Source organism: Saccopteryx bilineata, chromosome 5 (assembly GCF_036850765.1).
Source record: "Saccopteryx bilineata isolate mSacBil1 chromosome 5, mSacBil1_pri_phased_curated, whole genome shotgun sequence".
Classification (NCBI taxonomy): Eukaryota; Metazoa; Chordata; class Mammalia; order Chiroptera; family Emballonuridae; genus Saccopteryx; species Saccopteryx bilineata.
In genome coordinates, this window is record NC_089494.1 from 147,325,873 (window position 1) to 147,343,462 (window position 17,590).

At 38.4% G+C, this 17,590-nt stretch overlaps 1 protein-coding gene across 1 annotated transcript in view; it reads left to right on the forward strand.

The window, feature by feature from the left end:
• Nucleotides 1-17,590, forward strand: part of RBM17 (RNA binding motif protein 17) — a 39,733-nt gene that overhangs the window by 20,383 nt on the left and 1,760 nt on the right. The window contains exons 6-10 of the mRNA XM_066232579.1: nucleotides 1,725-1,781; nucleotides 3,010-3,151; nucleotides 14,271-14,422; nucleotides 15,348-15,421; nucleotides 16,147-16,245. Coding sequence (XP_066088676.1) covers nucleotides 1,725-1,781; nucleotides 3,010-3,151; nucleotides 14,271-14,422; nucleotides 15,348-15,421; nucleotides 16,147-16,245 — 524 coding nt within the window. The remainder of the gene's footprint in view (nucleotides 1-1,724; nucleotides 1,782-3,009; nucleotides 3,152-14,270; nucleotides 14,423-15,347; nucleotides 15,422-16,146; nucleotides 16,246-17,590) is intronic.

Here is a 17,590-nt window from a genome sequence, read left to right on the forward strand (position 1 = left end):
TAGATATGAATTAAATGTATTTATAGAATACTTAATGCAGAATAACAAAGTTCATGGATACAGAGAACAGATTGGTGGTTGTCATGGGTTGGGGTGGGGGAAACGGATGAAAGGGGTTAAAAGGTATAAGCCTCTGGTTATAAAATAAGTCATGAGGATGTAATGTATAGCATGGTGACTATAGTTAATAATATTGTGTGGCATGTCTCAAAGTTTCCAAGAGAGTAGATCCTAAAAGTCCTCATAACAAGAAAACAAAACTTGTAACTATGTATGATGACAGGTGTTAACTACACTTGCTGTGGTCATTATTCTGCAATATATACAAATATTTAATCTTGTACACTTGAACTAAAGAATACTTAGTGCATGCTGAAGATTGTTAGGCACTACATTGTTTTTCTGATGGGAGTGAAGTTAACATTTGAATGTGCTCTATTCCTCAGGTATTATGTTAAACATTTCATATTCATTATCTCATTAATCAATGAATCTTTGGCTTTTATTAACTTTTTTAGAATCCAGTATAGAGGTTGAATATTTGTTGGTCTCATCTTTTCAGCCTACAGATCGGCTGCCCTTTTTGTAAGGAGGTACACTGTGAAGGCCACTTATTTTCTTGAAGATTACCAGGAGCTATATATACATTAAATATTAGGGAAATAATGGCACTGCTGTTAACAGATAATGTTTATATTTTAACCTGATGAGTAGCAGATTTTTAGTAATTACCCTGAATTTTTAAACTGAACTCATTAAAGTAATCTCAATCAACAATCACTTAGGTCTTAGTGAGAAGATTGAAAGTGATAACAGGTATTTGAAAAGAAATACGAGAATGTTTTATTCCTAGTTCTCAGATGTTTTGTCTAGTCTTGGCCTGTTAATCATGATGCATGTATGCTGCTTTTAGACGAATTTCTTTTGTGAAACATTTCATGCTGGTGCAGCACTGGTTTTGTAATCAGATGTTCTGTTTGCTTGTTATTTTTTATTAGTTTTTGGACTAGTTCATTCAGTTGTAATACATATATTAGGGCTTACACCTAATGAAAAAAAAATCCTTATATTTTTCATTCATGTTCTCCATTCATATCAGATAGCAAATGGTTTTAGTTTGTTTGTGTCCACCCTTCTCTGTCCAGGAAACATGAGTAAGAATGGTGACAGCACAAGTTTCTATAAAAACCAGAAATACCCACACTTTGAAATCGTTATTTAGTTGGAGTGGTTTGATCCTTGGAAAGGAGTATGCTGTATTGTGGGGGAGGCTTGGAATCACTGGGAGCTGTATTTTATTCTGTCTCTGTCCTCTAACTCTCCTCTAATCATTTTCTCTGAAAATAGGTACAGTAATACCTACTTCAGTGGTTTATTAAGTTTAAATGAGATAATGTATATGAAAGAACCTGATGGCTAACATGCTCCCAGTAAATAGTTATGTTACTATTGTTCAAGTAATCTCTAATTCTCTGGGTTATGTTTTTTGTCTTAAAATTTATTTATTAACTACATACATTCTGGGGCTCTTTTCTTAGTTTTCTACATTTTTAATCCTAGATTCAGTTACTAAATTCCTTAGATGTTTGCTGGAGGGATGAAGTAGCAGTTCTTTTTTTCTTTCTTTTGTGGGATGTGTGTGATAGACAAATGGCATGTGTCACAGGCCTTGAAAGTCTGGCATCTGAAAAGTTCCTTTAATCAGTAGAATTTGTGTTTTGCAGGTATGGGAGGAGCTGCCATCGCACCACCCACTTCTCTTGTAGAGAAAGACAAAGAGTGTATGTATCTGTTTCTTGCCCTCTATTTTGACAGAAATCTTTAGCCCAGCCATGGGCAGCCTTATTTGCTACTGGCCAGGTTTCCTGAGTATAAAGGAAGATGGCCTGAAAGCCCCTCCTGGGGCCCTTACCTTGAGGCCCAGCACTGCTCCCTTCTACCCCTTATACTTTAGAAGTTTTAAAGCTTAGCTCTGAAACTTGGATTTTTATACAGTGAAATACTGTTCTAAAATTCATTTTGTCTTCTCCTACATTTCATATTTGGAGTTAGGTTAAAACAAATAATAGCTCCTCTTTTCAATTTGTATACTCAGTGGGTTAGAGGCTGTTAAATTCTTGACCTTCCACAAGGTGGCAGTGCCTTCCTCATTAGGTTTTTCTACCCTTAGTTTTGATTTCAGGGCCCAAATTGTGCCTTCACTTGCATTGACAGAACACTCCCATCTGCTATTTCCTCTCCCAGTGATCTGTTTTAGAATTTGTATGTTGGAAGTGAACTTTGATATATCATCTAGGTCATTTTCCTAACGTCTGGCTTGGACCATAACTAAACTACCCGAAAAATATCCACCATAGTGCTTTCTAATACCGGTTGCACTATTGATGTTATCTTTTTAAATAAGATAATTTTTAAAAGTATTGTTAAATATCTTTTGTGTGAAAACACCTGGCAAACCATAAACTCAATTGAAACCAGTCTCTGGGAGTGAGGCCCAAGCACAGGAATTTTTTAAGGCTTTTTTGTTGATTCTACTGTGTAGCTAGAGTTGGAAATCACTGCTCTTGTGTATGGTGTGTATCCTCAAAGACCTTTATTCTGTGCTAGGCTAATGAAGTAGGAAGACTAGAGACCTCAGACAGGTGTACAGGATGCTGTGGGAATCAAAAGAAAGTTTAATTGCATCTATCTGGAACATAAAAAAATCTTAAGGATTCAGACAAAAATTCTCATTTAAGAGTACTTTTAAAGGCTACAATTATGGTAAGATATGAGAAGGACATTTGAGGAGATAATAAACATCTGGAACAAAGCCAGAATTAGAAAAATAGTGTTATACCTCTATGCTTTTGAAAAGTTATATAGAGGCTATAAATTGAATTTTGTTTTTTCTCCTTATAGTAAGCTAAAAGTGTCAGTTAAATTAGTTCAAGATAACTTATTTATACAACTACAGTTCAGAACTTTTTCGTAGTGTTTTGGTAAACCTATATTATTTTTATTTGACAGTACCCCGAGAATTTCCTTATGAAGAAGATTCAAGACCTCGCTCACAGTCTTCCAAAGCTGCCATCCCTCCCCCTGTTTATGAAGAACAGGACAGGCCCAGATCTCCAACAGGCCCTGGCAACTCCTTCCTCGCCAACATGGGGTAAGGGCTGTCATCTTCGCAGGTGTAAGGATGAGACTCAGCCGAGATTCAGTGTGAATTGCTGGCAGCCCTTTCAGTAGGCATCTTGTTCAGAAGCGAGGGCATGCTCTGGTTTGTAGGGAAATGCTTTGTATGCTTGATCACATAATGGCATTCTTGAGAATCAGTGCTTGAGTCACATGGAGGGTAATGCACAATGCTGTTACAGTTTATACAAAGCAAAGCCTTCTGATCTAAGTTTAGGATGATTTCATTGCTGAACATTATATTCTTTAGGTAGGAACAGTTTCTGATAATTATTTACATTTCTTTTCATAACACAAATAAAATAGCTCAGATGACTAATACTATATACAAAGGGCGAATGACGTCTTTATTTCTTGATAAAATGAGCCATTTGCTTTAAGGTCATGGTTCTATACCTTTGGTCTAAAAACTTAATCATTCAAACTATAATTAGAGTGTTTGCTTGCATGTAAAAATGAGTTTTAATGTTGACTTTCAGATGGGGTTTGTGGAATTATTTTTCAGTCCCCACTGAATGTGCCATGCATTTTGGTTAAAAGAATGTTTTATGTTTTTTACAGTGTCTTCTTTCATGCATTGAGGGGTTATCAAGTGAAGCAGCATTACCCTAAGGCCTTTGTTCTGTGTCCTTTAAAAGGACACTGCCTATGACAGAAATACTGAGACCTTAATAATCACACTGATCTGCCCTTGCCTGTTTGCAAATGCTTTGATTCTTAAAGCCCTTGAGAGGTGACTAGTCAGTTGGAGTAGGTGGGGGTTCCTGCACTGTGAGATGTTGAGTTTCTGACCTTGACATCCATCTAGACCTGTGTTCTCTTATGGTAGCTATTAGCCACAGGAGGTTATTAATTTAAAACGAGTACAATTTAAAATATAGTTCGGCAATCATACTAGTCTCAATCTTATTATCTCAAGTGCTCAATACCACAAAGGCTTACAGCTGCTGTATTGGGCAGTACAGAGAGAGAACATCCCCATCATTGCAGAAAGGCTTATTGGACTGCCCTTAGAATGTATGCTGGAGGGTGGACAGACTTGAAACTTCTTTTTCTGTTAATGATGAAAATTGACCATTTGCTGAATCCTGTTTTAAACAGGAATTCAGTATTTATTTATTTATGACAGAGACAGAGAGAGGGACAGATAAGGACAGACTGACAGGGAGGGAGAGAGATGGGAAGCATTGATTCTTTGTTGTGGCTCATTAGTTGTTCATTGATTGCTCTATCATATTTGCCTTGACGAGGGTGGGGGCCACAGCAGAGTGAGTGACCCCTTGCTCAAGCCAGTGACGATGGGCTCAAGCTGGCGAGCCTTGCTCAAACCAGATGAGCCTGCACTAAAGCTGATGACCTTGGGGTTTCGAACCTGAGTCCTCTGCGTCCCAGTCTAACGCTCTATCCACTGCGCCACTGCCTGGTCAGGCTAGAATTCAATCTTTAACTTATGCCTAAGGAAGGTGCAAGCAATGTGGTACAGTTCAGCAGTTTTAAGTCTTGTATTTTTAGCCCTACAACAGCTTCAAATGACATTTTTAAGGAAATCACACAAACACGAGGCAATACAGGAGTAGTTCTAGTTAAAGAAGGGTTTTGTGGTTCAAGCCTAAGTAGCAATAGTTGCTGGGGGTCACCCTTGAGACCTTTGAGGCACCTCCAAGTGCAGTTTTGAAAGTTGTTACTATATTAGCGAAAAAGCAATAGCCTGACAATTAAGAGTTGTGGGTTTCAATTTCAATTCTACTATCAACTATAGGAATAATTTCTAAATGCTGTGTCTTGTTTTTTTTTGTGTGTGTGTGTGTGTGTGTTTTTAAGAAGAGGGAAGGTGGAGACCTACTCCCTTATGCACCCCAACCAGGATCCACCATCAAACCCACTAGGGGGCGGTGCTCTCCCCATCTGGGGTATTGCTCCATTGCTTAGCAACTGAGCTCTTCTTAGCACCAGAGGTAGAGACTATGGAGCCATCCTCAGTGCCTTGGGCCAACTCTCTCCAATTCCATGGCTGCAAGAGGGGGAGAGAGAGATAGTAAGAGAGAGACAGACAGACAGAGACAGAGAGAGAAAAAGAAAAAGAAGTAAGAGGGGGAAGGGTAGAGAAACAAATAGTTGCTTCTCCTATGTGCCCTGACTGGGAATCGAACCTAAGACATCCACACGCTGGGCCAATGCTCTACCACTGAGCCCACCGGCCAGGGCCTTGGTTTTGTCTATAATCAACTTTAAGCTAATTTTTTAATCTGAGCCTCAGTTTCTTTAATTTCCATTGATTAAATAAATGATCTCTAGGATCTTTTTATAGTCTGTCATTGGAAACTCTACTGTACTATATAGAAAAATTCAATCATCTTCATTGTGACATTTTTTTCTTTATTTTTTTAGTTAATTGATTCTGTTTACATAGAATCTAGTGTCGCCCAAATTGTATCCCATCTCCCTTGTATTCCGTATTCCCCTCAACATCTCCCTTGCCCCCTTTCCAACAGCTCCCTCCCCCCTTCCTTTCAGGTTTATTTCCATTCCTCAGTTCACATTGTTCTTTGGATTCCTCAAATGATTGAGGTCATATGATATTTTTCTTTCTCTGCCTGGCTTATTTCACTTAACATAATAGTTTTCAGGTCCATCCATGTTGTTGCAAAAGGTAATATTTCCTTCTTTTTAATGGCCCCATAGTATTCCACTGTATATATGTACCATAGTGTTTTAATACACTCATCCACTGACAGACACTTGGGCTGTTTCACTATTGCAAACACTGCTGCCATAAACATGGAGGTACATTTCTTTTTTTGAATGAGGGATATGGTGTTCTTGGGATATATTCCTAAAAGTGGGATGTCTGGGTCGAAAGTCAGTTCCCTTTTTAATTTTTTGGAGGAATCTCCATACTGTTTTCCACAGTGGCTGCACCACTCTGCATTCCCACCAGCAGTGCAGGAGGGTTCCCTTTTCTCCACATGCTCGCCAACACTTATTCTGTGTTGTTTTGTTAATGAGCGCCATTCTGACTGGTGTGAGGTGATATCTCATTGTGGTTTAATTTGCATTTCTCTAATGATTACTGATGTTGAACATTTTTTCATCTGTCTATTGGCCATCTGTATGACCTCTTTGGAGAAGTGTCTATTCATTTCTTTTGTCATTTTTTGATTGGATTGTCTTCCTGGTGTTGAGATTTACAAGTTCTGTATAAATTTTGGATATTAACCCCTTATCAGATATATTGTCAAATATGTTCTCCCATTGTGTGGTTTGTCTTTTTATTCTGTTCATATTGTCTTTAGCTATACAAAAACTTTTTAATTTGATACATTCCCATTTATTTATCTTGTCTTTTATTTCACTTGCCTGTGGAGATAAATCAGCAAATATATTGCTGCGAGAGATGTCAGAGAGCTTACTGCCTATGTTTTCTTCTAAAATGCTTATGGTTTTGCGGCTTATATTTAAGTCTTATTATCCATTTTGAGTTTATTTTTGTGAATGGTGTAAGTTGGTGGTCTACTTTCACTTTTTTGCAGGTAGCTGTCCAATTTTACAAACACCATTTGTTGAAGAGACTGTCTTTACTCCATTGTATGCTCTTACCTCCTTTGTCAAATATCAATTGTCCATAAAGGTGTGGGTTTATTTCTGGGTTCTCTGTTCTGTTCCATTGATCTATATGCCTGTTCTTATGCCAGTACCAGGCTGTTTTGAGTACAATGGCCTAGTAGTATAACTTGATATCAGGAAGTGTGATACCTCCCACTTCATTTTTTTTTTCAAGATTGCTGAGGCTATTCGTGTTCTTTTTTGGTTTCGTATAAATTTTTGGAATATGTGTTCTATATCTTTGAAGTGTGTCATTGGTATTTTAATTGATATTGCATTGAATTTATAAATTGCTTTCAGTAGTATAGACATTTTAATGATGTTTATTCTTCCTAACCATGAGTACGGTATATGCTTCCATTTGTTTGTATCTTTTTTGATTTCTTTTATCAATGTTTTGTAATTTTCTGAGTACAAGTCTTTAACCTCCTTGGTTAAATTTACTCCTTGCTACTTTATTTTTTTTTGCAATAGTGAAGGGGATTGTTTCCTTAATTTCTTTTTCTGACAGTTCATTGTTGGTGTATAAAAGTGCCTCTGATTTCTGTATATTAATTTTATATCCTGACACCTTGCTGAATTCATTTATCAGGTCCAGTAGTTTTTTGACTGAGACTTTAGGGTTTTCTCTGTACAGTAAGTATCATATCATCTGCAAATAATGATAGTTTTACTTCTTTTCCAATCTGGATGCCTTTTATTTCTTCTTCTTGTCTGATTGCTGTGGCTAGGACTTCCAGAACTATGTTGAATAAGAGTAGTGACAGGGGTCACCCCTGTCTTGTTCCTGATTTTAGAGGGATTGCTTTTAAATTTTGCTAATTAATTATGATGTTGGCTGTGGGTTTTTCATAGATGGCTTTTATCATGTTGAAGTATGTTCCCTGTATTCCCACTTTGTTGAGAGTTTTGATTATAAATGGGTGCTGGATTTTATCAAATGCTTTTTCTTCATCTACTGAAATTATCATGTGGTTTTTCTCCTTCCTTTTGTTTATGTGATGAATCACATTGATTGATTTGCAAATATTGTACCAGCCTTGCCTCCCCAGAATAAATCCCACTTGATCATGATATGATGTTTTTCATGTATTGCTGGATCCAGTTTGCTAATATTTTTTTGAAGATTATAGCATCTAAATTAATCAAGAAAATTGGCCTATAATTTTCTTTCTTTGAAGTGTTATCTTTGCCTGGTTTTGGAATCAGAATTTTGCTCGCCTCATAAAAGGAGCTTGGAAGTCTTCCTTCCTCTTGAATTTTTTGAAATAGTTTGAGAAGGATAGGAGTTAGTTCTTCCCTGAATCTTTGGTAGAATTCACCAGTGAAGCCATCCGGCCTAGGGCTTTTGTTTGTGGGGAGTTTTTTGATAACTGTTTCAATCTCATTTGGTGTAATTGGTCTGTTTAGGGTTTCTGATTCCTCCAGATTGATTTTTGGAACTTTGTATGCTTCAAGGAATTTGTCCATTTCACCTAAGTCATTGAATTTTTGGCATACAATTCTTCATAATATTTTCTTACAATATTTTGTCTTTCTGTTGTGTCAGTTCAAATTTCTCCAATCTCATTTCTAATTTTATTTATTTGAGTCCTCTATTTTTTTTTTCTTGGTGAGTCTGGTTAAAGGTTCATCGATCTTGTTTACCTTTTCAAAGAACCAGCTCCTAGTTTCATTGATCCCCTGTATTGTTTCTTTAGCTTCTATATCATTTATTTCCCCTCTGATTTTTATTATTTCCTTCCTTCTACTACCTCTGGGCTTTACTTGCTGTACTTTTTCTAGTTCTTTTAGATGCAGGGTCAAGTTGTTTATTTGAGCTTTTTTTTAGCTTTTTAAGGTATGCCTATAGTGCTATGAACTTCCCTCTCAGGACTGCTTTTGCTACTTTCCATAAATTTTGTGTTGTTATATGCTCCGTTATCATTTGTTTTGGGGAATTTTTAAATTTCTTCTTTGATCGCATTGTTAACCCATTCGTTATTTAACATCCTGCTATTTAGTTTCCATATGTTTGAGTATTTTTCAGTTTTTCTGTTGTGGTTGATTTCTAGTTTAATGCCATTGTGATCAGATAAAATGCTTGATATGATTTCAGTCTTCTTAAATTTGTTGAGACCTCTTTTGTGCCCTAACATGTGGTCTATCCTAGATAATGTACCATGAGCACTTGAAAAGAATGTATATTCTGCTACTTCAGGGTGAAAGGTTCTGAAGATATCTATTAAATCGAGTTGATCTAGTGTGTCCTTTAAATCCGCTGTTTCGTTGTTAATTTTCTTCCTTGAGGATCTATCTAATGATGTTAGTGGGGTATTGAAATCCCCTACTATTACAGTATTGCTGTTGATCTCACCCTTTATATCCATCAAAGTCTGCTTTATATATTTATGTGCTCCTATGTTTGGTGCGTAGATATTTATAATAGTTATATCTTCCTGTTGAATTGCTCCCTTTATCATTATGTAGTGACTTTCTTTATCTCTTAGTATAGCCTTTGTTTTAAAGTCCATTTTTGTCTGATATAAGTATTGCTACCCCAGCTTTTTTTTTCATTTCCATTTGCATGAAATATTTTTCTTCATCCTTTTACCTTTAGTCTTGTGTATCTTTTGTTTTGAGATGTGTCTCTTGTAGACAGCATATGTATGGGTCCTGTTTTCTTATCCACGCAGCTACCCTATGTCTTTTGATCGGATTATTTAATCCATTTACATTTAAGGTTATTATTGATATGTAGTTGTTTATTGCCATTTTATTCTTTAAAGCTATATTTCTCTTTTACTATATTCTTTTCCCCCTTTGTTCTGTTTACAACAGGCCCCTTAACATTTCTTGCAGCATTGGTTTGGTTGTAATGAATTTCTTGAGTTCTTTTATTGTCTGGGAAGCTTTTTATTTCTCCTTCAATTTTAAAAGATAGCCTTGCTGAATAAAGTAGTCTTGTTTGAAAGCTCTTGTTCTGCATTACTTTGAATATTTCTTGCCATTCCCTTCTGGCCTCAAGTGTTTCTTTTGAGATGTTGGATGTCATTCTTATGGGGGCTTCTTTGTAGGTGATAGTCTTTTTCTCCAGCAGCTTTTAATTTTTTCTCTTTATCTGTTATCTGTATTTTAATTAAGATGTGTGTTGGTGTAGATTTCTTTGGGTTTCTCTTTAATGGAATTCTCTGTGCTTCTTGAACTACTGTGTCTTTTTCCTGCATCATTTTAGGGAAGTTTTCAGCTATGATTTGATTGAACAAGGTCTCTATCCCTGTTCTTTCTCTTCTTCTTCAGGAACCTTTATGATGTGTGTGTTATTTCTCTTCATGTTGTCACAGAGCTCTCTTAGAGTTTCCTCAGACTTTTTGAGTCTCTTTTCTTTTTTTTGCTCTGTTTCCTTGCCTTTGTTTATCTTGTCCTCTAACTCGCTGATTCAATCCTCAGCTTCATCTATCCTGCTTTAATTCCTTCCATTGTGGTCTTCATTTCTGATACTGTATTTGTCATTTCTGACTGATTCTTTATTATTATTTTAATATCCTTTTGAATATTTGCTATCTTTTTATTTAGGTGCTTGTTATGTCCATCTATTGCTGTTCTAAGATCTTTGAGCATCCTAACAATCATTATTTTTAACTCTGCATCCGGTAAGTTTTATATCTGACTCATTCAAGTCCTTTTCTGGGGATTTCTCTTGATTCATTTGGGTTGCATTTCTCTTCCTTCCCATTCCATCTGTGTGTAAGAAGGGTGTGGCCACAGGAGTTCAAAGGGTGTTTCCTCTGTGTTCCCTAGGTGTGGTCTGTCTGCAGGCCTGCCACCCCCTAGGTATGAGCGTTGCTGACGCCGACCTGCTGCAGCAGTCACTGTGGTTTCTGCCTCTCCTCCATGGGCGGGGCTGTGTCCACCTGCCAGAGCTACAAGCCCTGGTGGGTCTTGGCCCTCTCCACCCCCCTCGAGTGGGGCTGTGCTCTGTGCTGGGGCTGCAAGCATTGGCATTACAGGCAGGGCCATGCACCTATGCTCAGCCATGGGTCTCCTCCTGTTCCCTGGTTTTCACCTCACCCTCAATGGCTGGACTTTCTTCTCTCCTCTCGGGTGGGGCTCCGTACCCCTGTAGAGCCGCAGCTGTCCGCTGGTTCATCTGGCCCACAGCTGGGTCAGTCTGCTTTCGTCGCTCCTTCCGCCCATGCCTGGCAGGACTGAGCTCACACCCTGCCTCAGTTGTGGCCAGCTGGCTTCTGCCCCCACCGAGGGAACCAGGCTTCCCTATCCGGCTGCTGCCCACCCTCTGGCGCACCCTCAGCAGTGTGGGTGGGGGCACTGCCACTCAGACCCTAGCACTCAATACTGTATCCCTGATGGCTCCCTTCATCTAAATGACTCTGCTCTGAGTGCCACAGGAGAGCTTGTTTGGCTAGTGTTCTGCTTCCCTTTGCTGGTATTACTGGTTCCAGGGGAAATATTCACTTTAGGTTTGGGGAGTGATTCAACCCAGGGGTTAGGGTGGCTGTCCCTCAAAGTGTTTCTCCCTGTGCCTCCTAGATTATTACTCTCTCTTCCTGCTACTCTGGTCTTTTCCTCTCTCCCCATCCCCTAGAGCCTCGGGTGAGTGGTTTTGAAAGAGATTTTCTGCGCAGCCCCTTTAAGAAGAATCCTGGTTCTGAGAAATCTTTCTCTTTCTCACAAACCATATCCTGGCTTGTTTTGCAGCTAAATACTGTTCATACACCTCTTCTAGTCTCTAGGGCTGCAGGCTGGGGCTTTGGTCCTGAAGCCCAGGACCCTCCCTTCTTTGCTAAACTCACTTCCCACCACATGAGTCCCTCCGGGCTGCTGTTCACGCCTGGGAGCTGGGCAGCCCTCTCTGTGTCTCTGCTTTTCCTACCAGTCTCAGATTGGCTTTTTAAGTGTTCGTTGAAGAGTTCTCTTAGTTTAGTCCAAAGTTGGTTTTTCCAGATGATGGTTCTTAAAATTAAGTTGTAGGCCTTACCTGTGGTGGTGCAGTGGATAAAGCATCGACCTGGAACTCTGAGGTCGCCAGTTCAAAACCCTAGTCTTGCCTGGTCAAGGCACATATGGGAGTTGAAGCTTCCTGTTCCTCCTTTCTCTCTCTCTCTCTCTCTCTTCCCCTCTAAAATGAATAAATAAATAAATAAAAATAATTTAAAATATATATATAATTTAAAAAAAATTAAGTTGTAATCCACTTTGGTTCTGGGAGTTGGAAGTTGGTACATCCACCTATTCCATCGCCATCTTGCCACCGCCTTCATTGTGACATTTTATACTCTTTTTTGTTTTGACAGGGACACTTACTTTTTTCTGGCTTTAAATTTTTATTCTGCCATTACAGTTGACATATGATCTTATCATAGTTTCAGGTGTACAACACAGTGGTTAGACATTATAGAACTTATCACCCCAGTAAATCCAGTATCCATTTGACACCATACGTGGTTACTACATTTTTTTTTTATTGTGAGAGAGACAAATGGAAGGACAGGCAGGAAGGGAGAGAGATGAGAAGCATCAACTAGTAATCGCGGCACCTTAGTTGTTCATTTATTGCTTTCTCATGTGTGCCTTGACTGGCGGCTACAGCTGAGCCAGTGACCCCTGGCTCAAACCAGTGACCTTGGGGTCATGTCTATGATCCCATGCTCAAGCCAGTGACCTTGAGCTCAAGGTGGTGAGCCTGTGCTCAAGCTTGTGACCTCCAGGTTTTGACTCTGGGTCTTCAGTGTTCCAGGCTGACCCTCTCACACTGCACCACCACCTCATCAGGCAGTTATTACAATATTATTGGTTGTATTCCTTATGCAGTATTTTATATCCCTGTGACTGCTCTATAACTACCAGTTATGTACTTAATCCCACCACCTGTTTCACCTATTCCCCCAACATTTCTCCCAGTAACAACTGTCAAAATGTTCTCTGTATCTGTGAGTCTGTTTATATTCTGTTCTTTTGTTAATTTTGTTTTTTAGATTCTACATGTAGGTAAAATCCTATGGCATTTGCCTTCCTGTGTCTTTATTCACTTGGCACAATACCCTGTAGGTTCATCCATGTTGCAGATGGCAAGATTTCATCACTTAGCCTGACCACAGTGGCTAGAGTGTCAACCTGGGACACTAAGGTCCCAGATTTAAACCCCGAGGTTGCCAGCTTGAGCGTAGGATCATTGAAATGATCTGATGATCACTAGCTTGAGCCCCATGGTCAAGGCACATATGAGAAGCAATCAATGAACTAAAGTGACATAACTACTAGTTGATGCTTCTTATCTCTCTCCCTTCCTGTCTCTGTCTCTCATTAAAAAAAACTAAACAAAAAACTCAGGATTTAATCATTTAAATTAATTGTTGATTTGTATTTATAGCCACTTATTCATATTTTTTATTTTTTTCTTCTTAAAGAAGACCCTCTAATATTCTTGTACTACTGGCTTGGTGGTAATGAATTCTTTAACGTTTTCTTCTCTGGGAAGCTCTTTATTTGTCCTTTAATTCTAAGTGATAACTTTGCAGGGTAGAGTAATCTTGGTTGTAGGTTGTTGCTTTTCATCACTTTTAGTATTTTTTGCCAATCCTCCTGGCCTGCAAAAATTTCTGTTGAGAAATCAGCTGATAGTCTTATGGGAGCTCCCTTGTAATAGACAATTACTGCTTTTCTCTTGCTTTTAAGATTCTGTCTCTATCTTTAATCTTTGGCTTTTTAATTATGATGTGTCTTGGTGTGGTTCTTTTTGAGTTCACCTTGTTTGGGACTCTACGTGCTTTTTTGACAGGCACATTTTTTAAGTAAACTGTGATCATAAGATATATACCAATGCATAGAATCTGAAGAATAATATAAACAAATAAAACTAACAGACTCATAGATACAGTGAACAGACTGATGGTTGCCAGAGGGTGTAGGGTTAGGGGACTGGATTGAAAAGGTTAAGGGATTGAGAAGTACAGATTGGTAGTTACAAGATAGTTGTAGGGATGTAAAGTACAGCACAGAAGATATAGTCAATAATATTGTAATAACTGGTGCCTGGTGGCTACTGCAACTTTCTGGGGGAACACTTTGTAAAAAGTACACAATTGTCTTACCACTATGCTCTACACCTGAAACTAATACAAAATAATATTAAATGTAAACTGTAATTGAAAAATATATATATAGCAATGCAGATACTGGAATAGACAAGAACTCTAGTGTTTTCTAACAGGGGTACTGGGGAAATTTTGTCAGGGAAACTAATATTTCCCTTACCTTAAAGATAATCTCAGAATGTCTAGGGGTTCAACATTAGTTTTATATATTTTTTTCATGGCAATATCTCCACAACTTCTGTCTAGTGGTCCATTGTTAATTATATGTGACCTCATGAAAGCCCTTATAGAATTTACTGTTTTTTCCAGAAGAATCATGTTATGATATAAAATCCAAGTTGTGCTCTAGCCAATGACTTCAAACGTAAAGGATCTTCCTCTTTTTCTTCCTCCCAGTGGCACAGTAGCACATAAAATCATGCAGAAGTACGGCTTCCGGGAAGGCCAGGGCCTTGGGAAGCACGAGCAGGGGCTGAGTACAGCGCTGTCGGTGGAGAAGACGAGCAAGCGAGGAGGCAAGATCATTGTGGGCGAAGCCATAGAGAAAGGTGGGTCTTCCCCAGAGGCATGGGAGGTGCAGTTCAGAGGGCGAGGACTGGCCTTCTCTTTACTAAAACACGAGAGCTCCTGATTCCAGTGCATTCCAGTTCTGTGTGGCTTATCTTTATTTGTTTAGAACAGATAGGGAAATAGGAAAGCCCATAGGAGAAAAAAGACAACAATTTTGGCAGAAAATGAGCAGTGCTCAAGACAATAAGTTTATGCCTACTTCTACTAGGCAAATAATCCTGTTAAATTGATGAAATCATAGTTATGCTTTTGTACCATGAAAGACAGAGCTATGTATCCATGATTATAGCTATTAGATTCCTATTCTGTAAGGGTTCTTACTGGTAGATGCCGTCTAGTTGGTGTTTTATTTTTGTTCTGTCATTACACAGCTTTAAGAAGCCGCCAGTCAGTCTAGAGTGGCCCTGGTTTGTAAAGTATCTGCAGTTAGCCAGCCAGTGAATTGATGTGTTCTGTTAACCCTCTCAGGGGTCCCCAAACTTTTTACACAGGGGGCCAGTTCACTGTCCCTCAGACCGTTGGAGGGCCGCCACATACAGTGCTCCTCTCACTGACCACAAATGAAAGAGGTGCCCCTTTCGGAAGTGCGGCGGGGGGCTGGATAAATGGCCTCAGGGGGTCGCATGCGGCCCGTGGGCCGTAGTTTGGGGACGCCTGCGAGTGAACTAAGCAAAAATTGTAGGTAACTGGCAAAGCTAAAAACTTCCAGAAATTACAATAAAAAACATATATCAAAGCAAAGCGAATGCTTCCATTACAGATAAGGCTACAATTTTCCTCAGCCTTAGACGCTTCTAAATGACTCTTAAGACATAAGGGGGTTGCTATTGAAATTAAATCATTCACTGTAACTTGGACTTGGTGTTCTAACACGTCTATATCTTGTGGTTTGTTTTCCTACAGAAGCAGCCAAGAAGTCAGATTCAAATCCACTAACTGAAATACTTAAGTGTCCTACTAAAGTGGTTCTACTAAGGGTAAGAAGCAGAAGGAAGAAACCTGTTTGCCCACCTTTAGGTGTCACTCCACCCTAACTTATCCCTTCATGTTTTCGGCACCACTGATATTATAATGGGTAAAGAAAACTGAAAATAATCCTTTTGCAAATGATACTTTTGGATGGATAGACTCCATATAAGACTGATAGAGTTCTTTTTTAAAAAACTAATGTTTTTTGGATAAATATAATATTTAAGATTACACTAATTACTTTAAAATATTTGAAATTGTTATAAGTATAGCTTGGTTTATGCTTTTTTATGCTTGCATAATTCCTCTTGTAAATGTGAAGCTTAGTGTATATGTGTGTGTATATATATATATGTATAATTTTTATTTTATTTTTTTAAAGAAGTAATTTTAGCCTGACCTGTGGTGGCACAGTGGGATAAAGTGTCAACCTGGAAGTGCTGAGGTCGCTGGTTCGAAACGCTGGGCTTGCCTGGTCAAGGCACATATGGGAGTTGATGCTTCCAGCTCCTCCCTCCTTCTCTCTCTGTCTCTCCTCTCTCTCTCTCTCTCTCTCTGTGTCTCTCCCTCTCCTCTCTAAAATGAATAAATAAAAAAAAAAAAAAGAATGTTAATTTTAGGGGACTATAGGGATGAAAATTTTCATCATATTATTTGGGATGGGTAACATTTGCTATCATAAAGTTATTTGTACATATTATTTATAAATTGTACTTTATACTTTTGTTTATAGAACATGGTTGGTGCAGGAGAGGTAGATGAAGACTTGGAAGTTGAAACCAAGGAAGAGTGTGAAAAATATGGCAAAGTTGGAAAATGTGTGATATTTGAAGTAAGAGGATTTTCTTTTGATATTTATAACCTGTTGTGATCAACAGATGACAAAACATTTTCTACAAATAAAGACAGGTGTGCTGTGCTTAAATAACACTGTCTTACTACAGAAGGTGACAGGTGTTAGTTATACTTAGACTTAAAGATAAAGACTTCAAATTTTATTTAGAGAAGAAATAAAAATTTCATTTTATGATTGAGTTTTAATCTGGCTGTTAAAAGACTTTGATTATAGTATGCCCATTAGTTTATAGTTACTTGGACAGGCTTTTGGCTTTATTCATTTGGCAAGTATGTATTTAGTACCTCGGGCATATCCAGTACTGTATTGTGAGTGTGGGGGATGTGCCACTTCTCAGTGATATGTTCAATTGAAACAACAAAACTAACAACATGTAAAAATAAAGAATGTTTTGTTGCTAGACTCAGTTGCATTGACTATAAGTACTGGAGTTGAGAAAAGGATTAGACTAACAGTAAAAACAGAGAAGCCTTCGTAACAATATCAGATTAGAGCTTAGCTTTGAATGTATGGATAGGATTTAGATAGAAAAAAAGATAATCAAATTAGGGTCACAGCTGGGAGATGGCAGGGCTACGAAATGAAATGACTGGTCTTGTTGGGGATTAACAGGAGATATGTTTACACAGATGGAATGGAGGGCATAGAAAGCACCACAAAGGAATTTAACCATGAAAGGCAATTAAAATACAGATCTTTTACCTTAAATTTCTGCTCTTATTTTTACTTCTGTATCATGTTGCCATTTGTTGACCACGTAATTAACAGATGTTCAGCTAATTTTTGATGACAAATTATACTTATTTCCTTGGTATTTGACTACTACTTGTTCATATGTGGTGATAATTGGAATACTTACAGACAAAAATCATTTAACCCTTTGAGTAGTGAGTTTTTTTCATGCTCGCTGACCCCAGGAGTGAATTTTTTTTCCAAAAAATAAAATTAGTTTTATTAACTTAAAATCATGTTTGATAACCAATTTATAGAAACAAGAAGAATATACATTTGCCTTTTTTTAATGTTGCCTTACACATTTTTAAAATAAAAATTTTTGTATGATTGCCCTGGCCGGTTGGCTCAGCTGTAGAGCGTCAGCCCGGCATGTGGAAGTCCCGGGTTCAATTCCAGTTCAGGGCACACAGGAGAAGCTCCCATCTGCTTCTCCATCCTTCCCCCTCTCCTTCCTCTCTGTCTCTCTCTTCCCCTCCCGCAGCCAAGGCTCCATTGGAGCAAAGTGGCCCAGGTGCAGAGAACGGCTCCATGGCCTCTGCCTCAGGTGCTGGAATGGCTCCAGCCACAACAGAGCAGCACCCCAGAT